Source organism: Xyrauchen texanus, chromosome 31 (assembly GCF_025860055.1).
Source record: "Xyrauchen texanus isolate HMW12.3.18 chromosome 31, RBS_HiC_50CHRs, whole genome shotgun sequence".
In the NCBI taxonomy this organism is placed as follows: Eukaryota; Metazoa; Chordata; class Actinopteri; order Cypriniformes; family Catostomidae; genus Xyrauchen; species Xyrauchen texanus.
Genome location: NC_068306.1, coordinates 26,095,710 through 26,116,170, shown reverse-complemented (window position 1 = coordinate 26,116,170; position 20,461 = coordinate 26,095,710). Strand labels below are relative to the sequence as shown.

At 37.3% G+C, this 20,461-nt stretch overlaps 1 protein-coding gene across 2 annotated transcripts in view; it reads right to left on the bottom strand.

Moving 5' to 3' along the window:
• Positions 1–15,642, bottom strand: part of LOC127624858 (zinc finger and BTB domain-containing protein 16-A-like) — a 143,480-nt gene extending 127,838 nt beyond the window's left edge. For both annotated transcript variants that reach the window (XM_052099806.1, XM_052099807.1), the window contains exons 1-2: positions 15,543–15,642; positions 11,830–13,179 (exon numbers count right to left, since the gene is read on the bottom strand). In XM_052099806.1, the coding sequence (XP_051955766.1) occupies positions 11,830–13,088 (1,259 nt within the window). In that variant the 5' untranslated portion in view covers positions 13,089–13,179; positions 15,543–15,642. The remainder of the gene's footprint in view (positions 1–11,829; positions 13,180–15,542) is intronic.
• Positions 15,643–20,461: the final 4,819 nt, after the last annotated feature.

Sequence of the window (20,461 nt, the reverse complement as noted above, 5' to 3'; positions counted from 1 at the left end):
TAATCATTCATGTACATGTTCTTGTACTGCTAGTGATCACTATGGGCGTCTTTAGTCAGCAAATACATAAATCAATTATGGTTTCGAGCTTTATTCTACCATTTATCCAACTGATCCCCCTGGATTACAACATGGCTTAAAACGTACCGGTTGGCTTTGTGTGTTCGCTCAGAGTTGCCATCCCCATCTCTCTCAGATGCCTCCAGCGGCAGATAATAAAGGAGAGAAAAGGAAAAAAAGAGAGGGAGAAAGGATTCTTCAGGCCATATCTTAGCTAACTCAATTTCCACCCCTCAAAGAATGGGGAGAGAAAGTTTGAGAGGGCCAAAAATAAAAATTTACTCAGTAATTTAAGTTTATGTTTCACTGGATGATATATACAGTGGTCTTGGACTTTATACCAACACCTATGTGTATTATGCAAGATCATGCAAAGCAATAGTTTTCAGTCACCGATGCCATTGTAAAAATGGTATTCGAAGTCAGCCATTTTGAATTTATTTAGGCAAGTGTCGATAGTAGGGGAGTTACAATAATACGATGACTGGTAATCGACAGGTTATGTTACCTTACCATGAAGCAAGCAACCCAGCTCTATGTAAAATAAAACTGATTTTTCAAAAAGTACTCATTTCTTTAAGGGTAAAACCTTTTTGATCGGAAAAAGTAATAGTGCGCAAATTTAGCCTAATACTATTACAGATTGTTTTCCCTATCCTTTTTAATAGACACGTTTACATGCACAATCTTGCATCGATTTTGCTTAAGCTGAAAAAATGTGTGGTCGTTAACGTTTCTTTAACACTGTAGGGTCATAAACATTTAAGCAAAAATTAATCAACATACCTACATTTTTGCCCATTAGCCCGATTTCACATGTAAACACCTTTACCGGCATTCTTTCATGCTTATGCAATGTTTAATGTGAAAAGGAAAGATTAATCAGATGATTATAACCGTAAATGTGGCTTTTCATATATCATCTGAATTTATGAACAAGCTGCTTTTTGGTAATAATCAGCATGTTGGTATGCATATAAATCTCCTCAATTACTTCCAAGCAAACTAAGTAACTACCGGCATGTGTTCTATGCTTGCCGTTTAAGCTCAGGACAGGATTTCAAGATAAACAAACCCTTCAACGTCCAACTCTTCCTATCTGATCCAACATCACAGAGATTTGCTGTGATGGGTATTTTATGACCCCCTCCACAGCACACTTGTATCACTCTTTCGGGGGCCCCTTGCCAATCTCTGGCACCCCATTCAATAGGCAACCAAGGACCTAATTAGAGCCCATCTCATGGAAGGTTCCGATTTGATACTTCCAGGGGATTCTGGAGCCCCAGCAGTGCATTCACACAGCCCCCATGCACGCTTGGCTTGGCCCTTTGCTCCAGACCTTCATTGTACGTTGAGCTCGAAAGAGCCTTATAACTAACGAGGGGGAAGACACGTCCTCTTTCATGTTGCCAGATCCAGAAACCATATGCTAATTGGATATTGATGGGATTAAAACACTGTATTTACTGAAAAGAGGAACCTGTGATATAATAAAATAAAAGTGGGCGATGAATGAAAGAATCATTGCAATGTATTTTAGCAATATTTAACCCTCAGAGACCCAAGCATTGACACTGATGATTTATTTTTTCCTCCTTGAACACTGATTATTAAAAAAAAACAAAAAAAAAACCACAATTTTGATTAAGCATATTTTGCCTTGGGGTGAATTTTGAGTGACTTTAGCAAGCTTTAACATTCAATATGCAATTTTTATTGCTAAGCTACGATTATTTTGAGTATTAGGACATTTTTTATTGGATTGTTAATCCTTACATAAGTGTACACAATCAATAGATCAAATATTTAGTGATTGACAAATACATTTGTTGGGGTAAAACACTGATCAATGTAATTTAAAGGGATAGTTAACCAAAACGTAAATTCTGCCATCATTCAGCCTACTCTCCCTCATGTTGTTCCAAAAGCCTTTAAAACAGTCTTTCTTCTGTGGAACAAAAAGTATGTTAGGCAGAATGCTAGCCTAAGTGACCATTCACTTTTATTGCATCTTTTTTTCCATACAATGAAAGATAAATGCGACTGAGGCTACATTCATGGTGAATACATAATTTTGTGTTTCATGGAAGAAAGAAAGTGAAACGGCTTGGAAAAACCTGAGGGCGAGTAAACATAATTTTTGGATGAACTATCCCTTTAAATCTAAGGGTTTTCCTCTAAAGTTCAGGGTTCCAACATATTGTGACCAAAGTTTGTACACTAACAAAGAGCAATTTCTAGCCAATGAAATTTATAAAGCTGAACATTACTAGAAAACATTTAGTCAATATAGAAATTTCCATTTCTTTTAAGATTTTATTCATTTCTATGACTTTTCCAGGGCTGGACATTTAAAAATGCTTGTAAATTTTAGGCTTCCCACGTCAGTGGAAACACTGAAAGTTACCCGTTAACTCTGAAATGAATGGAATTTCTTTCATTTTCTGTTATGTGGGGAAACAGTAGAGCAGTAACAGGCATTCTTTGAAACTTGACAGAGTTGGTCAACTACAGGCCATTCAATCAAAGTCTGATGCCTGATGAACAGAATCAGAGTTACTTTGGTTTACCAGCAGCCATTCTGACCAATCAAACAGGTGCAATATAGTCAAGACAGGGCCAACATGACAGGGCCTCTTCCTAAGTAACACCATTGCCTTATCTCATCCAGCCTGCTTTTGATTCATTTACATTGCCACGGCCACTGTTTAAATCTGATTTTGACAAGTGTATGCGTGCATCTACATGTGTGGTGGAGCAGAATGGCTTTAGATATTTGCAGACGGCTAGTGTGCCACCTGGCACAGCAGTGGGCTCACAGCACCCTGTTCGGCCCGTAATCCTTCCATCTCCAGTTGCACAGAACAGATAAGAAAGCGGCCATCGAAAAGCACCTCAGTGAAAAAGCCCTGTATGCAACCGTCATTTCTTTTTATGGGCATGCCAGATGCCTATCGCTTTAATAATATGAGGCAGCACTGCCCGCCTGTGTGTTTACCATTTTTCCTTATTCAAGTGAATCAAAAAGTGTGTCTATTATTTTCTGCAGGCGAACGGTAGACCTGAAATCACATCTAGGTGATGCCACTGATATGAGCAGACAGAACCGAATCAAACATGAGTTTGGTGGCGAAATTCACCTGATGGCATGCTCTGATACAAGAACGAATAAACGTGTTTTCTTCAGCGATGTTTAGAAGATATTCTGGAGCTGTAGTCATGGTGCACAGTCCAATACACATGATGCAATCTTGTGTTAAGTCTTTAATCGATACATCTCTCGTCTTGACAGTGAGGACAGAAGGCAGATTCCAGATCAGAGGGGTGGTGTAGTAAATCTTTACAGTTCAAGCAGGGCCTTTTAAAGGCTGTCCATAATTGGGTGCTTGCCAGCTGCTGCCGTATGTGGGCTGCATAAACTAACACATCTACAACTAAAACCAATGAACAAATGCATTTTGAAGCATAAAATATCTAGGTTTGCTACTTACTGTCAAATATCCAACAATACATTTTTTTGATGCCATGCTTTTATTTTATATGCAGTAATCAAATAAAATTGCTTATGGGTGGCCTGTGAATTCACACCAAATACTTCTGAATTTAACACTGTGCCACCTCTTACTCTGAAAATTACACTGCAAATTATATACAGTTTTTCCGCCAGCTTGTTTGTTCTCAGAGATCTAAACCTGACTGGATAAAAATGTGTGTGATTGCAGATACTGTATTTTCTTAATATTTCTAATTTATTATGAACTTTGATTATTACTGGAACTTTAGCTGTTTTTTTTTTTTTTTTTGCTATGCACAAATCTTCTGTCTGACAGGTGCACCTTCATAATAGACTTTCACAAACATTCTTGGTTAAAAAAAACAATAAAAAAAAAACATCCCTTCTGATGTAAAAAGAAAATGTAATCAATAAGGAGAGCCCAATCACAGAAACTGCTCAGAATAGAATAGCCACTGTAGTAATTACATCTATTTTTCACTTAAGTACATATATCTTTTTTTTATTAATTATTGTGTCAAATCAATCAAGCACATCCAGACAAGGACAGACACTCCCCACCTCCTCTCCAAGTCAGTACATTAAATGACAGACATCCCATTTACACACCGTAAACCCTAAAGTTGTCATTACTGTATAAATCAAGTTGTTTAAGTAATACTTGAAATGTCAAGTTTTGGACTCATAACTCAAATATTTATGTTCATTGAACTTATTTTTCTTAATCCATAGATTTAAGATTTTAAGTGTCAATAACTCAAACTATTGAGTACAAAATTGAGGCTATGGGGAATACCCACAATCCCTTGCTGCTTGAATTGTTTCCTTGGTCAGAGGGAACAGATTGGGGAATTTAAATAATTGTTATTAGGAATTCATAGATGTTTTGGATCATTTGTTGTATTATTTATGCTTTGTTGCAAACAGTTGTTTGGTGTAATGTGCAATGTGTAATTAGTGTGATCTGTTTCTCTTTGGTCAAGTTGGACCCTGGTCACACTATCTTAGTTCTCTTTGTGCATGTGCAGTTGAAGTTCTGTAAATAATGATTTAATAATTGACCTAGAATCAGTTCTTTATTTGAACTGTGATGTTGTTTGATCTAAAATTGAATCAATTCAATTAAAATGTACAACAGTAGAAACAACAATATTTAAATTCAAATCTGAGTTATGTCTACTTGCATGTTGTTAACTCAACTGAAATAGTTAAGTTCACTCTACTTGAAAACCAAGTTAATTTAACTTAAATAAGCAAGATTTGGGAAACCCCATTACCCAATAGAATTGAGGGAACAAGTTTACTCAATCAAATGAGTGCAATTAACTTAAGGTTTTCAGTGTGCATGTTACTCAAACCACTCCCATCAAACTAGAGTTTTATTTTTTTTCTGAAAAATTCTAAGAAGCTTAAATCAGACACTTAAAATTGACACTTTTATGACCAAAATTCACAAAGTGGGCAAATCAGTGATTTTAAATTTTGCTAGATATCTAAAAACGAATAATAAAAAAAAAAAGTGCACATAATTTCTTGTCCCGAAAACGTATGAAACAGTGAAAATAAATGTTCCCATTTTCAAAGGAGTCAAAACAGATTTTTAGAAACTTAATTGGCAAAGTAGACAAAGTGATTAGTCTGCTTGTTTGAAGTGTCTTTGGCTTTTAATTGTTTATTGCCTTAATGCTTCAGAGTTAAATACCACGCTCTATCAAACCAGCTTGCATGGAGGACTTTTCACAGTTATGGCAAACTGGATGGATAAATATACTGACTTCAGAAATAGCCATAGTATAGTATCTACAGATGTTGTTTCAAGCTCCTAGATCCCACCTGAATTTAGACAAATCAAGTTTACTGGAGCTTTTTGTACATTGAATGTTCTTGGAAAAATATTTTCGGAACAATCCCAAAACGGTTTAAACAACAGTACATCTCTATCCCTCACAGCCTTGTCATTCCTGTCAAAAATCAAAGATGGCATTAGTGTGACGAGAAGCACAAAGGACTGGATTGGACTGCCACCTGCACCCAATGTTGTTAATCTAGTCAATATACACATAAATGTTAAAAATGTTTTTGCACTTCAAGAATGTAGTGACATTGATGAGATTCCAGGTTAGTGTATGAAACTAGTTAACGGTGCAAACGGAAGGATTAGAAATGGGCGACGTTTATTATGCAATTATTCTGTATGTAGCCATGAATAGGTTTCATATGAACTTTCAAACCACAAAGACATACTTGTAACAAAAAAAACAATGTGCAGGCTAAATGTATGAAGAGACAAATACTACTGTGTAACGAGTAGCCCTATTTATATCTGAAAAAAATAAAATAAATGCTCATCGGGATAATCATCTGTATTTTTATTTTTTTATTATCGATGAGTGAAAAAGACATCAATCCCAAGCCTCTCAACTAGTTATCCAACAGCCTAGGTCGATAAGTAAGGCTTTTTACTAGTGTATCTTAATATATTTATGTACATATGCTATTGTAGCTGTTTGGTGGCGCTTTAATAAAGTGCTGCCCATTAGATGTTAGACACTTTGCAAGGGTAAAAGACTCCTTGAAAAGTTCCAGCTTTAAATCAATCCCTTTTAAAAAGCACCACCACTACAGACATACACATTGAGATTCTGAGCATCCTGCAACAAACGACACGCCAAATAAAAAAAAAAATAAAAAAAGAGTCCATGTTTCATGAATACATGTCAAGGTGCGTGCTGCCCAATCTGTTTTATAACACAAGAACGTGTCTTATGCAAACATCCCCTAAGAAACAAGTCTGATTGGGATCAGGTGAACCCAATACCAACCTAAGCACACAGGATTTGATGTCCCTCAGACATCCCACTGACTAGTCAATTTTTAAATATATGCAGTATGCACATCCCTAATACAACATATTAATAAAGTCTTAGTGAACATAAAACTATTCCTGAATGACAAATAAATTACATTACAGGTGTTCTTTGCTGAACGTCAGAGTAGAACTTGAACTGAACATCATGTTGTGTGTCAGGTCTGGGAGCTACTGCTGTATGTAATAGCCATTGTAGGAGTTAGAGCTCCGTGGTGAGATTCAGCTGCACTTGTGAACATACAAGGAAAGTGCCTCTCACCCTCACTGCAGCCTGGTGTTATCATTCTCTGCAGCACCACGAGGACTTATCATCCCCACCTGCTCTTAGCATAGTGGAAAGGATAGTACAGGGTTATCTGTGCCTCTGATATGCACAGATATGACCCTGCCTCCTGTTTAAACACTGTAGCTAGCTCAGGGTTAGCGCTACCTCTGCTAGCTCGACTCCACTCAACCCATTCCACCTCTACACCAAGAAGAACCAAATCAACCCATCACAAAGCTATCACCTGAACTATCCACCATGTCACCTGAAGATAAATAATTTCACAGTGTGGCTGGGATATATATATTTTTGTAAATGGTCAACAGCCTTAAGTTTACATCACAGCCATAAAGCATGACTTATTACCTGCTAGTCGTTGCAGGTAGTAATAATTCTCATGCAACATAATTACAAGGGAGGTCAGTACCATGTTGTTTCCGATACATCTTTTACCCTAGGATCGACTACCTAACATACTGACAAATGGCATCTCCTATTAGACCTTTTTGCATTGGCTCCAGCTTCTTTACCTTCCCCCATGGGGGAACCGGAAGCATTTCGCGTCAGCAACCTGGGAATCTCAGGTTCAGATACCACATTGAAAGGATGACGATGACTCTGCATTTTCCCATAACATTACATTTTTACTCCACTGATAGGTTTAGGTTTGGGATTTGGGTTGGTGGTACAGTTCATAAAACATGCATAAATCACTATCGAATTTAATGTGCTTTACTGGCATTACTGTAGTACATACAATATTGCCAAAGCTGTTGATTTTTGTAAAAGTGAATCAAACTTTCCATTGTGGCATAAAAAGTGGTACCGGTGCATCCCTATTTTTTACCTTCATCTCCTGTAATCTACCGCGATTGCATCTTCTAGCTCTTCTTTGTGACAGCAACTGCCCAGATGTGAGTACTGCCACCTTGTGGACCCACTAATTAGTGCAAAAAATTCAAGACGCATGTGCATTCTGCGTGTTCAAAGATGCACGGTAAGAAAAAAAATCGTGCTGTGCGTGTTCAGTGTTCGAGCACACTGCTGATGATGAGATTTGTGTCACACGTTCTGTGCACGGAAGCTCAGCGCTTGCGTCAGACCGAAGTATACTTTGGGTTTAAGGGGGCTATATTACTGCCTGTACAGCTGAAAACAACTCACTTAACAACTTGCTTTTGGCACCCCTCCATGGACACTAACCACTTTGGCCACTGGGGGAAGTGTTTCTTGATTCACTGTCAGTCTATAAATCTAGAAAGCGTTTGATTGGACAAAAATCTGTGTAGTAAAAGATTAGTAATCAATATTTTTGGGCCGTTTTTTTAAGAAGATAAATACTGTAAAAATGTAATGTGTATAGCTGTTAAAAATACATTTTGTAACATTGATTAGAGGTAAACCGATATATCGGTTTTACTATTGCTTTTTGGAACTATAATTTCTTCATTTCAAAATAAGAGCCCCAAGTATTTTGGGCTTGTTTATACTTAAAAGTCCACTGTTCTGAATCAAATCAGATTTTTTTTTCTGGTTATTTTTGGTTGAACATTAAACAGCATCTGAGATTTTATTAATTTAGCACTCTTTGTCTGTGCCTATCGTAGTAAATTAAGAATAAGATTTTTTTTTACATTCTAAAAATCGATTTTAAAAAACAAATCATCCGACTCATTGGTTATCAGCCTTTCCCTCCAACTCAGGTGTGTATCGGCAACATCCAATATCAGTCAACCTCTAATACTGATGGCTTAAAAGCTAATAAACGGACTACAAGCCACAAAATTCAATTTTCTTTAAGCACACCATCTCGTCTTTGAAGACAACAAGACCTGTTACAAGAGCGGTGTCGATTATTTTTCCATTCTCCTTGAGTCAAAGGACCACTTTCTGCCTCTTTTTTATAAGTCTCTAAAAAAATGCTATGCTGTTGATATCCAGCTTTTATTTAGCTACTGCAGAAAACTCTGGGTGACTGCAAAACAAATAAACTCCATTTAGGCAACCCTCAGACTCGCATCTATTAAAATAATCCTCCAGTGGTTTAGTCAATGGGACAGTCTTGTCTCTCCCACCATTTTGGAACTGATGCTCAGATCATTCAATACTTTATGACATAACCCAGGTCAACGAAAAATGAATGGAGCTTGCTACATTTATACAGGAAGCAAGCACTTATTCGCTCCAAAACACAAATATCCACACGCAACCAGATCCGAGCCTTGTCTGGAAACAATTACAGACAGTTAGCTTGACCTGTTTGCCTCAAATAACCTCTCAAACAGAAATATTTTTCACGTTGAGTGCGGGAGATGGCAGGAACCCTGGTACAATTTGTTGCCAAATAATCTGTAATTAGTCACAAGAGCTGCCGCTCCATCTGCAGCAAGCTGTCAGTAGCTGTGGTCTTATTTTGCCATGGTTAGCTTTCATTTTCCTTTCCTTTTTGAGTTTTCAGTGATCTTTCTTTTAAAATGGATTGAAAGGGTTAGATAAGTACCTCTAACTGATATTTCTGGCAAAAAAAGAAGCAGAAAGGGAAACCTCTAAAATTATAATTCCATTACATTATGACTGCCATGCTTTTTCAGCAACTGATTCATTCTTTTTAGACGAAATTCAAACCATCTTACATGCCTTTGCTAACATATTTACTTTAATGACACCGTATGATTCACACAAGTACAGACAACTTATAAATTAATATGGTTTGTCAAAAATGTCTTTCAATGATAAACACCAGCCTTAAAAGATCACAAGGGTGAATGAGCATTTTTCACTCAGTGAATGATGAAGGCAATGAAAAGGGATTTATTAGTGCCATCTTGAACACTTCTACAGACATATCAATATTTGGGCTGAAACGGACTCTTCAGATGAACTTTAACTGCCTGGCATTCCAACAGATTAGGAAAAAGAAAATGCTCCAACATTTAAAGCCTGTCCATTCTCAATCCCGGGCCTGTCAGGAAGAAATAAACTGAATCTTAATCTGTTGAAATCCATCTAACAAGCACTAAAACTCATTTAATTAAATAATATGATGTGGTTTGCTCAAACAGGCTTCAGCAGAAGCTACTCTATCACTTTCCCTGTGAAGATGTAGTTTTCCCTCATTGCTTTTTAATAATGTTGCTGCTTAATAGCTTTTTCAACTCTCTGTATTTGGCCCCAAGATCAATTATCCAATCTCAGCTATGTCCACTGGATTGCATTGCAACTGTACAGCCTCCTTTATATCACCAAAATAAGCACTAACATCCAAGATCCACAAATCCACAGCTGTTTCAGTAGTACACATTTGTCAACCTGTAGATGAGACTTCTCAATATTTATTTCCTATTTATCTGTTAACTATAAGTTCTGTAACTTATAACATGTTTGAAAAGTTGTTTACAACTCCAAAAATAGTTTGGAAACCCTGTGTTCTTTGGCCGGAGTTCAGCAACACTAGTTAGGTGCAAGGGTGCGGTTATGGGCTTCACAAGATGATAATGCCTGGTATGGATTTCCTCACCCCATCTCAGCTCCTTGATACACTCCCACAAGTCACACTGCGAGAACCAGAGGACAGGCAAGTGGCCAAAAGGTTACGCTGTGAAGGTCAGCCCAGGTCCTCCATGCAGACCCTCATTTCCTTGGCCGGACAGTCTGCTCCACTCATAAAGCTAATAAGGCTTTCCTTGTCCTGGGTGGCTGGGGCCCAGGCTGGCCTACTCAACACTGGCCACACCATGGGGGTCAGGGTGTGTGTGTGTGGAGGCTGCTTCCCATTAGCCTGCCCCCCTCTCCAGGTGCAGCTAATGGGCTCAGCCAGAGCCTCTCCAGGGTCACTCAGCAGCCACCAGGACAGGCCTGGAAGTGATCAGCACCCAACGCCTGGGAGCCGGAACACAGATGGCCCACTTAAAGCAACCAAGTTAAAAACAATAATTTTTCTTCACTAGATTGGGAAAGCCTTGTCTTAGCTCTTACTGTGTAATATATATATATATATATAAAATATAACAAACTTACAGTAAGCAGAAGAACATGAGGTATGCACATAAAAATTAAACTAAAATTTAAAGAACTAAGTGAAGGGGTATTCCCTTTTGATAATTTTAATAACCTACTATTTATTAATTTTCTATTTTTTAACTTGAAATTTTTTTCCAACTTATATTAAATGGAAAAAAATCAATAATATATCTAATATTAATATTGATTAACATGAATATTAATACATAACTAGTAATAATACTGACAGATTGCATTTGATTCATTCAGCATTTTATTTATTAAATCCATGAATTATTGCAATGAATTGACAGATTCTTTATGCATTATTTTAAAGCTTTAGTATAATTTGTGCACCACTAGCATCACCAAACAAAATTGCAAAAATAAATCAACGTTTTTTTTAAACACATTCCAGAAAACTTCCCCTATCTTCATCCATTGGTCGTACAAACAAATAGTCCCACCCTGAACTCACACTATTGGTCAAACTATATTGCTGGGATGGGCCGAGCGGGCTGCTCAAACAAACAGTGCCCCATAGAGCCAAAACTACAAAAGGATACGAGCCTTTTAACACATCAGCTTTAAACCGTTGCAATAGATTTAATGACTGAGATTTTTTATAGCAATTTGACTGACCTATTTTGCTCTCAGCCATTTCAAAAGTGACAAGTTATTTCAGCTTTCATTTTTTTTCTTGATAAGGGAAAAGCAGCTGGAAAACATATAAGTGCATAAATCAACTCTGCAATCACTCTCTGTCATATACACTCCATGCAGATCATTAGGCAAATTGACCTTCAGCATGAAAGATAAGCAATCATTAGTTAACCATCATGACTCATCTTCCACAAAGTTCTTTAATCAAAGAATTTCAAAAAAATCGGCACCTTGTGATCCTTTGTTTTACGGCGCGCAGTAAACTAATTGAATTACAAGACCCGGCCTTTGCACAAAGTTAGGAAAAAAAAAATATTATGCAGAAATAAAGGCATTTAAAAGAACAAGACGCATTTGTACCAACCAACTTGATATACAACAGACAGACAACAGCAAAACAAACTCTCACACTTGCCCACAAAGCAGTCATTCACAGTGATGTAATGACCGGCTTACCTGTGTTGCTCTATGGCCTCATTGTCAGGCAGTTCAGTGCCACACACGTTGCAGCGCTCATTTTGGTTGCGGCCATCAGGCTTCATTCCAGCAGCTAGCTCACCAAGCTTGTTGAAGAACTCCCTCTGGATGAAGCTCTGAGGCAGCAAGCCCCCATAGGCACTGAAGTCCATGGACATGGCCAGGGCTGGTGACATATGCAAGGTTGAGGCCATAGAAGCCGGGATAGCGAGCATCCCTTCATTCTTATGGTTGGGTGGTATGCCGTACAGTGAAGCTAAGTGTTTCTCAGTCATCCCTGCCATGGCCTCAAGCCCCATCTGGCTGACCTCGGCCTGCTGGTCACCCGCACCTTCATCCCTGACGTAATGGAGCTCGCGGGCACTAGTGATCACACTACTCCTGGTAGGGGTGCCAGGCCCATCACGGTTCTTGTCAGGTTCTCCGCTGCGCTCTCCATTGCTGGAGGTATTGGGCTCCATTGTATTGGGGCTCTCATTACCTGCGCTCTCATCTACTTGCATCATCTCAGTCTTGATCTCTCCCATCATATGGTGTGAGTTGCCATGCAGGGGACGTTCAGAGCTCACACCAGGGTGCAAGCTGCTCTGCAGGAGGGACTGGCCGATGCTCATTAGACTGTCCACGGCTGCTTTGGTTGGGCTCATGGTGGAGAGGCTGAAGGAGGTTGAGACAGACGGACTCTGATCCACCATTCCGGGCAGTGCCAGTGCTTGCTGGGCAGCGGAGATGTAGCTGCCCTCTTCCATGGAATGCTTTTTGGAACCTGCTTGGCTCCTCCCATGCCTTCCCTTACGCTCGTCATCATCTTCTGTGCCACCATCGTTCATGTTGACCTCGGTGTCATTTTCATCCGAGGACTGGATGGTCTCCAGTATCTTCAGGCATTGTTCCTCCAAATACTCTATTTCTAATATCTCTGCTGCGTACAGCAGATCATCCAGATCCTCCACTTTAGCTTGAAGAGTGGCAGTGTAGGCATACTCCAGAATCTGCTGGAAAGTCTTTGGTGAGAGAAAGTCCAAAGTGTAATGTTGGCTGTTGCGGTGAAAGAGGATTTCAAACATCTTGCTGGTGCAGGCCAGCACAGTCCGATGAGCGTGGAACTCCTGGCTGTCCACCATGATGACCACGTCGCACAGTGTGCCAGCCAGGCGCATCTGATTTGCTTTGTGCAGTAGGGCATTGGGGTGATTGGGATTCTGGAGCTGGATCATACCCATTTTAGTCAAATCCATAACGTCTCTGAAATCCACACGGCCAACACATGAGTCTTACTTCCCAAGTAGCAGTCTGTTCAGTTATCTTTGAAAACAAGATAAGGTCAATCTAGAAAGAGATGAAAAGGGAGACCCACAGTTAAAATGTATTAAGGTTGCAATGTTTATTAGACTTTTTAGAAAATGCACCCCTACAAATAGATCTGTGGCAATAGAACATTAAAATACACCATTCTTAATTTCTTATATATTAATACGAATGCCATAAAATGGCAGAATATTATGTGGGAATAATTTTATGTCAGTAAATTAAACTTCAGATGTAATCTATACTGAACAAACACATCTGGCATTATTTAACAAACATGTCATCGACATGTGACCAATAATATTTTAGCAGCAGATTCTTACGAAACAGACAAAGCTTCGACCAAAGCATTTTAATTTTCATTATTTAACAAGCATTTAAACTGAATTGTCATCAAAACGTCACAATGAACATTTGAGGAGTACATCCATAATCCAAATATAGGTCTGTTAAATGAAAAACAAAAACTTCACTTAAAAGCTGGCAGTAATCAAGCCTTTGTTTCTATGTGTTTGAGCGTGCCTTACAAAGCCCATCAACAGCCTCATCAAATGAAATGGCATCTTATTCAGTATTCTCATCACAGACAGGGATACTGAACAGAGCACGGAGAGTGAGGCAAGCTGTTGCTAGTAATAATTGGAACAGAGGATGACAAAAAAAATCGCAGGGCACTTGAAATCCCCCAAAATGCTTTTTATTTATTTATTTATTATTATTATTATTATTATTTTAAACTACATATAAACTTATTATTATTATTATTATTTTTTTTTTTTCATTTTCTCAAAAAATAATTTTTAAAAACAAGACAAATGCATCACGTCAGTCAACTGGTCTGTTTCGTAACTAATTTGAAACTGTGTCATTTAATTACAAAATAGGCTGAAATAGACATATGGATATTTATTTACATTTACACATCCAAATAGGTCAAAATTTCACAATCTGCTAAGAATGAAAAACAAGCTTGCATTACATTCAACAAAGAAGCTACTCGAGCCAAAAGCAGACATCACACACAGAAGTAAATTGTCCTCATGTCAAAGAGTATATGTTCTTAGCTGTGAATGACGGACTTTTTCATTGAGAACGTACCCTTGATGTGCATAACGTCTCTGTCCGGCGCACATCAGCAAATAAGCGAAAGTTTTGACGAAGGCCGTCACGAGCGAACGAGAGAAAATATTCTGTATGCAATGCGTAAAACACGCGGCCACCTGTATTCACTCCCATTGAGAATTAATTACAGAACACAGAAGAGCGAAAAATCAGTGAGAAATGAATAAGCATCAATCTGAGTGCCGTTTACTGTACTGATGAGACATTAAAAGCGACAATAGCGCAAGATTCATTCAGGCTGATATACTAACATAGCCTACACTGCGCGTGAACTGTGTAATACTATATCAAATATCTAACATAAGTCAGGAAAGAACACATGATCAACACATGTCCATAATATTTAACTTCTACTTTTTAACGCCGTCTAACTCCATAAACGACCAATTAAGTCCAGTCGGAGCTCATTGACTGATCAATGTTATCGAGATGATTCGACTGTTCACACGTGAATGAATTTACTCGCTCGCCATTTAATTTAATATTTTACATAGGCTACAATCGGCATTATCGGAAGGACAAGTTTAAATGTGTATATATATATATATATATATATATATATATATATATATATATATATATATTAGGCTAGTAGTGCCTTCACAATCAATCAACTGTCTCAAATTCAGCTTTAAATTTGTATTTGAATTATAGCCTATATATATTTTTTATTTTTCTAACGGTGACACGCATCTTCATGGTGGCTCTGATTTAATGATGAGACAATAGGCCTACCGATAACTAAATACATAAAAAAAAGCCGGTGTTTATTTGCTCTATGGCGTATATCAAACAGAAACCCAATACAGTTCTGACACATTTAAACAGTGATTGAATTTAAAGGCTGAAACAGTCACGCTAAGAATACAAGCACATGGAAGCACGTCACCGTCTGGGTGCGCGAGAAGACCTCACGTCCCCCGAATACTAAAACACACGCTTACGTCAACATAACATTTCCACATGTGTAAAGATGAACATAAACACCAATATCCATCAGGTGCCCTGACCCTCCACTAAACTGACAGCCACACTTTTACTCGAGTGCACTCGCATAACTCAACTTCGTCTGATACTCTGAAGCAACAGTAAAATACACTGGAACTTAACGTGATGCTGAGACATGATATCAACACAATTAAAGAGCAAACGCGGATAATCTTACTGTGCACATTTCCCAAACTGAAAGCACGCAGAGATGCGGGTCTGACTTGAGCTGTGCGTGTTTTAAAGGTGCGCGTCTGTAAGCTGTGGGAACTCACCTGTGTTGCACGTTTGGCTTCCAAGTGTGCGGTTATTAGGGCTGTAGCATAGTAACGCAGTTCACAGTACCCGCTCTCACGCGCACTAACTCCTCTCTCCTCGCCGCTTAGCAAATCAACACAGCGGTGACGTCAGCACACATCCTCGTCGGAGTCCTGACAAACACTGCTAAAGTGAGACACCTAGGGGCTCTAGAATATAGGCCAGCATGTCTGGCACACTAGCAGTGATGTACGTTACACTACAATCATTATTAACCTTCAACCATCATCATCATTTATAATCACAATAGAGATATATTTCACTGAAGGTTCTACAATATTTAGTTCATTAGAGATAAGAGAAAAGTGTCATTTGACGTAATTCATACTTAACCCTTTTGAGGAATGAATGAGAGAAAAAGATTTACAGGATGACAGAATTAACTGCATTATATTTATTTGTTTATTTATTACATCAGCTCTGGAAAAAATTAAGAGACCACTGCACTATTATCAGTTTCTCTGGCTTTATTAGTTATAGGTATGTTGTTTGTGTAAAATAAAAAAAATATTTAAAAGTACTGACAACATGCCTCCCAAATTCCAAATAAAAATATCATTTAAAGCAATTATTTGCAGAAAATGAGAACTGGTCAAAATTGTGTTTTTAGACCTTATATAATGAAATATATATATATATATATATATATTAAAACAACAAAATACTAATGTTTTAACTTAGGAAGAGTTCAGAAATCAATATTTGGTGGAATAACCCTGATTTTCAATCTCAGCTTTCATGCGTTTGGCATGATGTCTTTCACATTGCTGTTGAGTGACTTTATGCACTCCTGGTGCAAAAATTCAAGCAGCTCGGCTTTGTTTTAAGCTGGTGGCCACCCATCTTCTTCTTGATCACATTCCAGAGGTTTTTAATGGGGTTCAGGTCTGGAGATTGGGCTGGCCATGACAGGGTCTTGATCCGGTGGTCCTCCATCCACACCTTGATTGACCTGTCTGTGTGGCATGGAGCATTGTCCAGCTGGAAAAAAACAATTCTCAGAGTTGGGGAACATTTTCAGAGCAGAAGGAAGCAAGTTTTCTTCCAGGATAACCTTGTACTTGGCTTGATTCATGCGTCCTTCACAAAGAGGAATCTGCCCAATTCTAGCCTTGCTGAAGCACCCCAAGATCATTCATTCATTCATTCATTCATTCATTCATTCATTCATTCATTCATTCATATATCAGGCAACAATAAAAGTATCTCAAATAAAACCACTTCACCCCTCAAATAACTTTCAAACACGGATTGAATGGTACTTCTTAAAGGAATATTCCAGGTTTAATTCAAGTAAAGCTCAATCGACAGCATTGTTTGCATACTGGCGATTACCACAAACATTTATTTCGATTCATTTCTCCTTTTCTTTAAAAATATATTTTTGAATCATGCTCATCTCATTCCAAATCCATATGAAGATAAAAGGAGATTACAGTGAGGCACGTACAATGGAAGTGGATGGTGCCAATTTCTGGAGGGTTTAAAGGCAGAAATGTGAAGCTTAACATTTTATAAAAGTACTTATCGAGATTATGGCATAAAATTGGATATACATTTACACAGAAAGGAGTAGTTAGCGATTGTATCATACTAAAATCCTGTTAACACACATATTGTTTAGTATTTAAATGTTTACAGATTGGCCCCATTCACTTCCACTGTAAGTGCCACACTTTAACCCAGATTTGAGCTTTTTCTTTTTTTTTTTTTTAAGAAAAGAAGGGACATGTATCAATACATTTTAGAGGTAATTAACATTATGCCACAAAAGCTTTCGATTGAAATTAACTTAAACCTGGAATATTCCTTTAAATTGTTTTCAGTGTCATTTATACAGATTATCTGCTGTGCTGAAAATGAAGGGAAACAGTGGAGAATCTTTGTTAGAACCTGTAAAGCTTGAGATGGGAGATCATAGAGCGCCATCACCTTTGAGCTGCATGCTGTGCTGGCTTAATTGAGGATAAACACAAAGGCACTACCCTAATCTCCATCTAATCCACATTTTACTGAAGAAGGTTCTGATGAGACATTCATTATACAAGTAAAGTGTTACTGATAGTCTGACATTTTTGCAGAAAACAGAGTAATGTTGTCAAGAAGCAAAAGCTGAAGTTGCAAGCAAGCTAACAGACTTTTGAAAAAAGGGAAATTATGCATACAGTATGATACTTGAGTGATTCTTACTTTTTCAGATTTGCAACAATACCACTGTAAAATATGATTACGGTAATCCTAAAACAGTTGACATTTCAATAATATCTGACTTTTATTATGGTCAATTTAGTACTATTTTACATCATTTTACAGATTCCACCTTAAAGGAAATATACTTTAAAATAATTTAGATAATGCATCTATTGTATATGTTTATTCTACATATACATATATCCTATTTAGAAATGCAACTCCAGATCATATTCCACAACTTAAAATGGTCTTGCCTGAGTCACTTCTGTATAATGATTGTTCTCTGAGTTGTGTAAGATAGTCCAAAATGTCCTGAAGGTCACACCAGTGTTAAAGTTTCACTACAGGGATTTTTGTTTAAAACTTTCATCCTGTAAGTATCCAATGAATTTATCCATAAAGGCTAAACCAACTTGGTTTGGAGCTTGGAGGGAAGACTTTCCTGCAGACATAATCAGGTACTTCAAAATGACTGGACCCAAAGAGTTAGCATGTGGGAGGATTTATGGAGAAGCTCCCAAAAGGATTTGAGCTATGCCACCTGCAACAATATGAAAAATCACTATAGTGAAAGTGTAACCCTTGTGTGACCTTCAGGACATGTCCTGAAGGGCGCACAAGGGTTCAACTTTTCTTATAGTGACTTTATCTTTTTCGATCATTTTGGCTGTGTTAATGACAACGGCATAAATATTGCCAAAGGTGTGTATTTTTGGGGGAATTTTGATATTTCAACCTCAGTTCCTATATTACATCTAAAATACACTGTCTACACAATATAGTTACACTCATTTTTGTTCCAAAAATGTCCCCATTGAAATGCATTAAAACTACAACATTTGATCCCAGTTCCATTAAAGCTTAAAGTCATGAATTCTATGACATTATGCTTTCATTCTGGATCTCTGGCTTCAAAATTAAAAATGTTAATATTTTCCACCAGATGGTGCAATTTTCTCATGTTTAGCCTATGGAGCAAACACATGCTTTTTTCCTATTTTCTGATTGCTGTATTATATATAGAACACTGCAGGCCAATTTAATAAATGATGCAGCTACAATTGTGTAGGTGTGTTGGTATGGATGTCAGAATGTGTTTTGTATGTGTGTATTGAGAAATGTGTGCGTGTGTGTGTGTGTGTGTGTGTGTGTGTGTGTGGGTGTGTGTAGTTATGATCAGGACTGATGTTGTCATGATGAAGTCAACGAAAGTGGAAAATAATATTAATATTTAATATTGTTATGGCAGTTTTTTGACGTGGACATTTTCGTCCTCTAAGGTATGTGAGTTGTTTTTTAATCTGATATTGCACAAAAAATAATAATGCATCAAAATCAATGTTGTTGCTAATCATTTACATATCCCAGACTGTGATAATCCATAAAAAACAACAGTGTCATTGTATAAACAAACATTTAAAGGGTTAAAATATTGTATAATGTTTGGTTTTCCCCCTTATTGGTCCCTTCTTCTGACCTATCTCATTTTACAGAAAAATCTCATATCTGACCAGGTTTTATTGACATCCATACACCAATACAAAGAATCATGTATACCAAATAATTAATAATGTTATTCATTATTTGGTATTTTAAATCTTATTACAAATTGCTCTTATCCCACATCTCTGAAAGCATATTCTTGTATTCCTCTTCATTATGAACAATGGACATTCTTGTTGTTAATGGGTTGACATAGTCATGTTGACAGAGCAGTTTACACTACTGAGTGCATATTTGCCTCCCCTCTCCCCCAGCTTCTTACCTGTTTGGCAAGGTGATCCCTTGATCAATACTTATGTGGTATCAGCAGGCCAAACAAAAGAACTGGGCTGGTAAACCTCTGCTGGTTTCAAGTGACACCAATCTCATTCTCAGAGGTCACAGATCTCACAATCTCTGACTGCAAACTATGTATAAAGACAGAAAATACCAAACACTGATTACAGTTCTGTATTTGCAAGATGAAACACAAAATTAGGGAGTTTCATCCGAATCAGCAGTTCCTGTTGTTTAGTTTGATATATAATGTCAATGCAAGATAGATGCTAAAAACTACATAAAAATAGCCACAATGTTTAACAGATAAATATGGAAAAATTCAATCAAAGTTTGAGACAAAAAAATAATATAAATGTATTAAATATAATAATAATAATACATCAAAATCAATGTTATTGCTAATCATTGACATATCCCAGACTGATAATCCAAAATAACATATAATGCATTATTTCATAAGGAATATTAAAGTGTTTTTTTTATAAAAAACAACAGTGGCATTATATAAACAAATATTTAAAGGGTTAAAATCCTTAAATATATATATATATATATATATATATATATATATATATATATATATATATATATATATATATATATATATTTTTTTTTTTTAACAAAATATGCTACAACACTCCTCACCCTTTGCTATCTCAGTTATGGCTTTAGTTTCAGTCATTCTCCCATATCATGAATAAGATTCACTTTCCCTTTTTCTCTTTCTCCATTACTGACCCCCTGTCTCACATACCTAATCTACCATCTTCTTTTCTTCCTCATCACCGGTCCATCTGATGATAATGACTGCTTCATACCAAATGATCTAAATCTGTAATGTAGTGTGGGAGCCACCACAATATTTCGTGTTGTCACTGTGTTGTCATTAATCATAAGAAAA